Source organism: Cottoperca gobio, chromosome 5, assembly GCF_900634415.1.
Source record: "Cottoperca gobio chromosome 5, fCotGob3.1, whole genome shotgun sequence".
Taxonomy (NCBI): Eukaryota; Metazoa; Chordata; class Actinopteri; order Perciformes; family Bovichtidae; genus Cottoperca; species Cottoperca gobio.
In genome coordinates, this window is record NC_041359.1 from 12904660 (window position 1) to 12914274 (window position 9615).

Here is a 9615-nt window from a genome sequence, read left to right on the forward strand (position 1 = left end):
CTACACATAATTGTTCACATACTTGTGTACATAACATAGACATGTACATAGTCCTCTCTGTTCTTTATACTTATTTGTCCAGATGTGTTGTCCTTGTTCTTAGCTGTTATGTCTATTTCTGTGTACATTGAGAGCAATGCAAAATTCTATGTATGTGTACATACTCAATAAAGGTGATTCTGATTCTGATAAAGTTAACATATGCATCAATGTCCTTGTGAATTTGTAGTCTTTGGAAAATGGCAGTACTGTCAATACACTTACATTGATTTGTATGCAATGTGTGGAACAGAAAGCCAAAATATATCAAATATATTTATGGCCAATTTTCCAACATCTACAGGGAATATACCCTACTTGAGTAACTGTGTGATTTTATGCTTGAGTCACACAGGAATGGAATGACCTTTGACGGAAATGAATAAGATCTCGCGAGACTTCCACGCGGTATCAGTGATGGCGTAAGGTGGTTATAAGCGCTTGTACGTCCTCGTCCTATCGTTCGTCCTCAGTGCAGGATAACGAAGAAGTCACCTCCTTCACCTTCTCCAGAAAACAAGTGATTTGTTATCATAGTGTAACATTAGATTACCTCTGCTGCTGTTATCCGTTTCACTACACGATCTCATGAAGAGTATTACGCCATTGAGGGTGAAGTTTTTCAAGGTAAGTCTCTTATTTGGTTATCATCATCTCCACGTCTGGTTGTAGCTTCTTAGCTAATGTTAGCAGCCTGCTAACTTTAAGACCGTCCAACCGGCAAGACCACAAGCGGTCGGTTCAACGTTTAGACTTACTCTATCTTACATGAGCTGGGTTTTATAAATACGCTGTAACCTCAACCACCTAGTTTGATATTAACGTTATTCAACGTTAGAGACAGACAGGTCGTAATCTTGCTTTCTTAAGGTGTTACAACATACAATTCTTTGCAGTTGCAGTCAACACGGAACACCACTTTAAAGGGCGTAAATACACTTGAAAACAATTCAGTGTTTCCAAAATTGTCCTGTAGTGGATTGTAATAATAGTAGCATAGCTAAATACTTACGTGTCAATGCAAGAGTTTTTATTGATACAATTATACGGTGCAAGTTAGGATACCGGGAATCATCTTTAAAAAGCTAACGGAATAACACTAGTGAAATCCCGCGGGTTGAGTTTGTGATCAAAATAGTCAATACGCTTTATTTTAGTAGCTTATTGTCTCCTTTTACTTTTTTAAGTAACATTATGAACACTTCAGTGTACGCGTTTTCTACGGGCTCGAATCCGTTTTGCTCAAAAGGTGGGAGTGATTACTTTGTCGAGGAATGTTTAAACCGGACTTCATCTGGGGGAAGGGTTATGACCAGTGTTATGACACAGGGATAGACGTCAGATACCTGTCAGCTTACTTTTTACGCAATGAGAGTTTTACATTTTTGTTTATTACAATGTCTTGGATCAGACTGAATGAAGTCACCCCGGCTGTTCATCCAGTCAAATAAATATGAGTGTAAAGGGTTTTTTTTTTGCAAAGGTTACATGGCAAAATACTAACATGATATTTTAGGTTTCAGGTGGAGATAGATGATGGGTATTGTCATAACACATCCTAAACTTTGAGCTTGAAGGTTTATTATTGACTTTGAAAATAGTAAACTGACAAACAACTCTTAACAGAAGTTACACTTACATTAACCTTTGTGGAGCTTTCAGCCACAGAGACCTTCATAAGAGAAAAAAACTTCATCCACCTAATGAACATTTCCAATAAGTGGACCTTGTGCTAAACATTTATTGTCAAAGCCTAGAATTTGTTTTATTGTTTTTAAGAATGGTTCAACGTAGACCACAGTTACCCCGCCCCCCCCCCCCCCCCCCCCCCCCCTTCCTATAGTGTATCTCTTTCCAATAGTTAAATAGTTTTGGTCTGAAACAATGGCTCGGCAGTCTAAGAATGTTTTGAAAACTCAACAGTATCATCTCTAAGCAATAACATGATAATCCACTGATGTTATTGTGACCAAAGTACCAAAGTACTTTCAACAACTCTCTTCCCTGCACAGACAAAAGAGGCTACTTATGGCGTGCATTATTACGTTAAGGCAGGGGTGTCAAACATGCGGCCCGCCAGAGGGTCCAATCCGGCACGCGGGAGGACTTTGCAAAGTGTAAAAATTAGTTGTTTTGATTATAAAGTAAAATACTGTTCCAGATACTTGTGACAAAATGTTTTGTGCCTTTGTAGATACACTGTGATCTATAAGTTGTAATATGTGTAAATTATAAACTAATACTATTGTTGAAATTGCACCTTTTTTTCTTAAGAAATTTCAGGTTGTTCATAATGTTTTGTAAAAACATAAAATTTGAACATTTTTGTACGTACTTGTACTTTTTTGCACTAAAACGAAGGGGAAGATTTGGAGTTGTGGTTATTTATAAGTTATTATGCTCTGATTTTACTGGTCCGGCCCACTTCAGATCAAATTGTGCTGTATGTGGCCCCTGAACTAAAATGAGTTTGACACCACTGCATTAAGGTGTGTAAATGACACCAATACTGTTTTGAATGGGTGAAACAAGAAGGCCTCGCGACCCCCGGGTTGGGAACCACTGCTTTAAGCAACGACTCTGTAAAACAGGTTGTTGCAGAACAAGCCCCACTCCCTTGTCGTTAGCTGCTGCTAAGTTTCAACTGTCTCCTTCAGACCTCTGGACAATCATCATCACCACTGCTAACGACTATGGATGTGATCGTGCGTCGCTGTCCATTCCTGGCTCGTGTGCCACAGGCCTTCTTCCAGCAGTCCAAGAAGTCTATGGTGGTTTACGCCCAGCGATGCCCCATCATGATGGAGCTGGCAGCTAAACCTATGGCTCCATCAATGGCACGGGCCCTCTGCTCCTCCTCCTCCTCCCACCAGAGGACTGAGGACACCATGTCTGCCAGTGAAGGTGAGGATGAGAAAGAACGAGTCGATAGATGCTGTTCAATTTAATTTAATGCGGTAGCTACATTATATCAAATGAATTATCCCAGTTAAGGTAATGACTGACTGAATTATTGCTGTGTATAATGTTGCTCAAAGGTTGTTAGTATCTTAAGTCTAAAGCTTATTTTGTCTCTTCACAGGCCCCAAACAGGAACAGGAGCCCAAGCTGCCAGGTGGCCACCCAATGCCACCATCAGGTCAGGCGGTGGCCTCCAAATGCCCTTTCCTGGCCGCTGAGATGGGCCAAAAGAACAGCAGTGTGGTCCGCCAGGTCGGCTTGGAGTACCAAGAGGATGTTGAGGAAGTCCGCACTGTCCAGAAAGGTAAAAGGTTTTTTAGAAATTGATTAGACTTCATTGATTGGGCCTATCTTTTTGTACGTAATTAATATCATTTTCTTTTTGTCCTCTCTTCACCTTTTTGCAGAAGTGTCCGCTGCCCAGTTGAACAAGCCGTCCCTGGCCAGTATAATTAAGGGAAGTGGAGGGGAGCAAACTGATCTAATGAAGGCCCTCCTGAAACAGCGACCTAAAGGTGTCTCCCACTTGCTGCGGGACAACCTGCCAGGCAGCAGTAAGTTTTATTTGGGTGCTTTGACAACATGTTAACATGGAAAAGTATTGGCACAGAACTGCCATACGAGTTTAAATGGCAGTTTGGGTTGTTAAGCTAACACATTGTCCTTCAAGACAGATCAAACTAGCAACACTTTCTCTGTCATATTGTAGTTTACTTACTATTTAGTCATTTTGAAGTCTGTTTTGTGAGCTGATACTTTCGTTATGTTGGGCGTTGCTTCATCCGTCACAATACAATCCACATTAAGTAAGCTTTGCCTACCTGTTCTGCTTCAGTGTCCCGCTACCAATACGATGAATTTTTTGAGAAGAAGATAGAAGAGAAGAAGAGTGACCACACATACCGTGTGTTCAAGACTGTGAACCGTCTGGCCAAAGAGTTCCCCATGGCCGACGACTTCACTGGCTCTTTAGAGAACAAGAGGGAAGTGTCTGTTTGGTGCAGCAACGACTACCTGGGCATGAGTCGACACCCACGGGTTGTGCAATCCATCATGTGAGTATTTGGAGGACATGTTTGTGTGCGAGTGGTGTCGGAAAAAACACACTTGAGTCAGTCCCCAGGGTCTACATGTGTTTACAAGAAATGAGGCAAATGTTTTTCTTGGCTGTCTCCTGTTGGCGCTTTAGTGAGTTAGGAGAGGGGAAAAAACGGATAAAAGATGAGACGCCGCACGTATTAATTATGTACAACCTGACACCTACAGGTGATCCAGTTTATTGTTTGTGTAGGTGTAGTTTACACCTGAACATCCGAGGTTGGATGTTTTTCTTCTTTTCCTTGCAGCTAGTTTGAGCTTGTCCAGCTCTCACACCTCTGCAGCGGTTACGCCTTAAAACAAGGTGTCACTTACGACTAAGAAACTCTTGCTTAATTATTTAACTTTTTTCCATTTCTTGTAGTCTTACTGCTCATTAAGCCTCCATCTGGCACACAAGTCAATGTTTTGCTGTGCAGCCTTAAAAAACACACCAGATAAAACTAATTCTTTATTCGTCTTTCTATTGTTTCCAGGGATACTTTACGGAAGCATGGTTCAGGGGCAGGAGGCACCAGGAACATCTCCGGGACCAGTAAGTTCCATGTGGAACTGGAACAGGAACTGGCTGACCTTCACAAGAAGGACGCTGCTCTGCTCTTCACCTCCTGCTTTGTTGCCAATGACTCCACTCTCTTCACCCTCGCCAAGATGCTGCCTGGTATACAAAAGCTTTTATATGTTTACAATAAATAAAACTTCTGTACCTTTTTTTAATTTGTATTATTATAGTTGGCTATTAATTCATGTGTGATATTCATGCAATAAAGTCACTTTGATGCAAACTCTCAATCTCACTTCCCCTCTTTCTGAACTATTTTAGGTTGCGAGATCTACTCTGATGCAGGCAACCACGCCTCGATGATCATGGGTATCAGGAACAGTGGCGCTAAGAAATTCATTTTCCGCCACAATGACGTCGCCCATCTCCGAGAGCTTCTACAGAAGGGAGACCCCACAAAACCGAAGATCGTTGCCTTTGAGACCGTCCATTCCATGGATGGTTAGTTTGGGATGATGCCCATTACCTTTTTTTAATTTAAATATATATATATTTTAACCATCATTTAATAGTTGTCTAGCAAAGGAAATGTAGTTTATAAATGTGGGCTCAGACTAAAACAACTTATTTTGTGCCAGTGCTTTGGCTAATGGCTAAACTTTTCTTTCTATCCACCTTTCTGTAACGCAGGTGCTGTGTGTCCACTGGGGGAGATGTGCGACGTGTCTCACGAGTTTGGAGCCATCACCTTCGTAGACGAGGTTCACGCTGTGGGCCTGTATGGCGCCAGTGGTGGGGGCATCGGAGACCGGGATGGCATCATGCACAAGATGGACATCATCTCAGGGACACTAGGTCAGCAAGTTATCTCTACTGAAACAAAATACTAACAAAGTTCTACTCAGCATTTTGAGAAACTGTTCCTGAGCCTTTCCATGAACCGTTATTTAAACTTGACACGAGTGGCTATTTGTATCATTATCTTTCCCTTTTATATTTTGCTACATTTATATATATATATTTTTAAGTTTATGAATCAAAACAAGTACTCCCAGCTTGTGGGAATCTCTGTATTGTTGTTATACTCAGGGATCAGTCCTCATCCGTGTCAACCAATATGCCAGAGGGCTTTAAGAATCCGGAGCAGGTCTGCTGTTGCTAGGAGACTGTAGGCTCTTATTGAATTAAACTCTGCGTCTGTGTGTTTGCTGTCAGCATGAGGGGGCAATTATTTCAAACAGAGCTCTACAGCCCCTGTACTCCTTCAGTTACCCTTTCACAGTGATCTAGTTAGTAAGATTACAGTGGGAGGATCTGGCATAGACCAGTGAGCGAGTGTAACGAGTGTTTTTAAAAGATGCAAAATGATGTTTCTGGAGCTGTCGCAGTAACCGAGATCAGAGAATGACCCCCGATGTGTCATGTCCTCTTGCAGGCAAGGCTTTCGGCTGTGTGGGCGGCTACATCGCAAGCTCCGCTGCGCTCGTTGACACGGTGCGTTCCTACGCTGCGGGGTTCATCTTCACCACCTCTCTGCCACCAATGCTATTACACGGAGCCAGGAACTCCATCCAGGTTCTTAAAGGGGAAGAGGGCCGCATGCTGAGACGTAAACACCAGCGCAACGTCAAGCTGCTCAGACAAATGCTGATGGACTCGGGGCTGCCGGTGGTGCACTGCCCCAGCCACATCATCCCAGTCCGGGTAATTCTTTATTGAATTTGTCGCCCAACGGCGTGAAAATTGACAAGTTACATTCAAAAACATACACAAGTCGTTGTCAGTGCGTCTCCCCAAAGCTCCATTCTAATCACGTATGTCTCTTTTTTAAATACTTTTAGGTATCAGATGCAGAGAAAAACACCGAGGTGTGTGACCTCATGATGAGTCGCCACAACATCTACGTGCAGGCCATCAACTATCCCACCGTTGCCAGGGGAGACGAGCTCCTGCGTATCGCTCCAACACCTCACCACAACCCTGAGATGATGAAATACTTTGTTGGTAAGATCATCTAGTAATCTTGTTAATGTAATTCAGTTCAAATTCACCCTGTTAGACATGAAGCTTCCCCTCCTCTGCATCATTCCCAGATCATCTTAAAATGTATAATTCGTTTTGGTCAAGAAGCTCAAGTTGTTTGTTAAACTTTATTTACTTTAATTAAAATAAATGAATCAGGACACATGTTCTCACTGACTGTAGCGTTCTCTCAGTAATAAGAGTTAACTTAACCGCCACTCTTTTCTGTTTCCCTCCACAGAGAGACTTGTGCACACATGGAAGGATGTGGGCCTGGAGCTGAAGCCCCACTCATCAGCAGAGTGCACGTTCTGCCAGCAGCCGCTGCACTTTGAGGTGATGAGCGATCGTGAAAAGTCTTACTTCAGCGGCCTCAGCCACCCTATCTCAGCCTGCGCATAACACTACTCACTACCGCTGGCTAGAGATGGCACATACACACTCAACACCCATTCCTCTATCACTGTCATAGATTCTATTAATTATCTTCGATAAGTCCTTCAACACATAATTTAAAAATATTCTATGTCAGATGTTCTATATGCTCAGAATAAAATATGAGAAGAAAAGAAAATGTTGTGTTTGTGTGGCGTTTCTTCTTTGGATTTACACAGCTGCTGATTTGATGAGGAACCAGGAATAAAAAGATGCACTTTCATACACATTAAACCTTTAACTGCCTTTTTTTCAGCATGTTTGTGTGTGCAACAGTTGTCCATACAAGGAAACATAAATAAAACTAATGATGCTATAACTGAGCAGATTGTATTTCTTGGGTAAACTGACACCTCAAGTAACATTTTAATCACATGCTTCTGAAGCTCAGCTCGAACAGAATCCTCTCGTAAGGCTACGAAAAACTGGGTCACAGCAGATGAAGGTCTTTGTGTTGTGCTGATGGTGATGCTGAAGCTCAAGTCTCCAAAACGCTGATCTCATTTTCTCCTTTGCACTCAATTTGCAGTTCAATGTGGTAGCCTCATTTTTGAGAGAGGAATGAGTGCAATGGCAAGATCCACTCTAGTCCAAGACTAGATCTTTTTTGTGAAATGTTTTTGCTGAGTTTATGTACTATATTACAGCACATTCTGTACTGTAGAACAAATGTTCTGACCAATTTCACAATGTGGAGAGAAATACACTGCCCGTCCAAATAAAAAGTCACCACCTGGTTTTAACTATGCCAATCGGTAAGAGCCTTCCATTGGGTAATTGCTGCAGTGATTAATATGTTTCTGATGGCAACACGTTATTTAACCCGAGCTGACGTGGTGTGTAACTTCTCATTTCTTAAACAACGATGTTTGAAGACACAGATCCTGTGGTCGTGGAAAGTATGTGAATCAGTTTCAGAAGGCTCAAGTAAAGGGTCAAGCAAAGAAAACAACTGAGGAGATCGCTGAAACGACTAAAATCGGGTTAAGAACTGCCCAACGCATTATTAAAACCTGGAAGGATAGTGGTGAACCATCATCTTCGAGGAAGAAATGCGGTCGGTAAAAACTCTTGAATGACGGTGATCGGAGATCCCTTAAACGTTTGGTGAAATCATATCGTAAGAAATCAACAGTAGAACTCACGGCTATGTTTAATAGTGAAAGTAAGATTATTTCCACACGCGTAAAGTAAAGGGAACTCAAGGGATTGGGACCAAGCAGCTGTGTAGCCATAAGAAAATCACTGATCAGTGAAGCTAGTCGGGGAAAAACACTTCAATTTGTCAGGGAGCATAAAGATCGGACTCTGGAGCAAGAAGAAGGTCATGTGGTCTGATGAATCCTGTTCCAGAGTGACGGGCGCATCAGGGTGAGAAGAGAGGCGGATGAAGTGATGCACCCATCATGCCTTGTGCTTCTCGCTCATCATCAATACAAGATCTTGGTGTAAATTTAATGCAACTCTGGATGACAATAAATGTTGTGACATTGCAGAAGTTTATCGAAACGATGCCACGGCGAATGCGTGCCGTACTCAAAAGCTAAAGGCGGTCCAATGAAATATTAGAGTGCGACTTCTTTTTTGGACGTGCAGTGTATATATTTTCATCAGTGTGCAGTTTGGTGCTGTGTGTTTGGTCAATATATTCATGCACTCTAATTTAACGATAATCTCTGAAAAGAAATCAGACTATATCATTTAAAATTATAAATGTGAAAAGTGTTCTAGATTGAGCAAAGAGAATCAGATCGTATGAACCGTACGAACCGTTTTTATAAATGATTGTTTAGTTTTTAACAAAATATTTCATTTAAAAATACTTGTGTGTATGATTGTGTGTAGTTTTTTGACAAAATGGTGCTTAAGCAACTGTAAAAGAAACTATAATCTCAGACACTTACACCCACAAATAGAATGATTTGATGAAATTCAACTTATTGCACTTTGTGCCATTTTCTCAGGTGAAAACTTGCACTGTGTGTGTCTGAAGGGGATCCTTCAGAGCCCACTGTCCCTGTGAATTCAGATGGAGATGACATAAATGTTTCTGTGACCCAGATTCACAAACAAAAGGTCACAACCGTACACGCCCTCATCAAGATCCACATAAGCCTCAGAGCCTCTCATGGATGGCTCATGTTTGCGGAGATGAAACCACCGTCAGAGCTTCACTGTTAGAAGACACAGACAGGTCTTTTAAAACGATTTGGTCTTTTATTACTCCTATTCTTATTCAACATTACTTTTATTTAAACCTGAGGGTTAAATGTGAGCGCACGTGGCTCTAATCACCATCTGCAGACAGTTCCTCGTGATCCAACGGTTTCCTGTGTGTCCAGGTGTCGTAAAAGCCACTGTTGTATCACTCTGACTCTGAAAGTGGAAGTGAGGAAATATGTTTAGCTGTTACAAAGAATTGATGTTGCCACGGCTTTGTGTTGATAAAGATACTTCCACTTTTCAGTTTACTCCTCAATAAACTTGAAACATAAGATAGCTAAGTACAAAAAATATTATTATCTACAAATATTTTATTTTCTTGGAAATCTGGAGAA

At 41.6% G+C, this 9615-nt stretch overlaps 1 protein-coding gene across 1 annotated transcript; it reads left to right on the forward strand.

The window, feature by feature from the left end:
* The first annotated feature begins 486 nt into the window (after positions 1 to 486).
* alas1 (aminolevulinate, delta-, synthase 1) lies at positions 487 to 7196 on the forward strand. Its single transcript, XM_029432579.1, has 11 exons — positions 487 to 666; positions 2697 to 2943; positions 3122 to 3304; positions 3408 to 3554; positions 3836 to 4055; positions 4575 to 4759; positions 4922 to 5101; positions 5291 to 5455; positions 6036 to 6304; positions 6442 to 6604; positions 6864 to 7196. Exons 1-11 carry the CDS (start codon positions 628 to 630, stop codon positions 7022 to 7024), a joined length of 1959 nt encoding a protein of 652 aa, XP_029288439.1. The 5' UTR covers positions 487 to 627; the 3' UTR covers positions 7025 to 7196.
* Positions 7197 to 9615: the final 2419 nt, after the last annotated feature.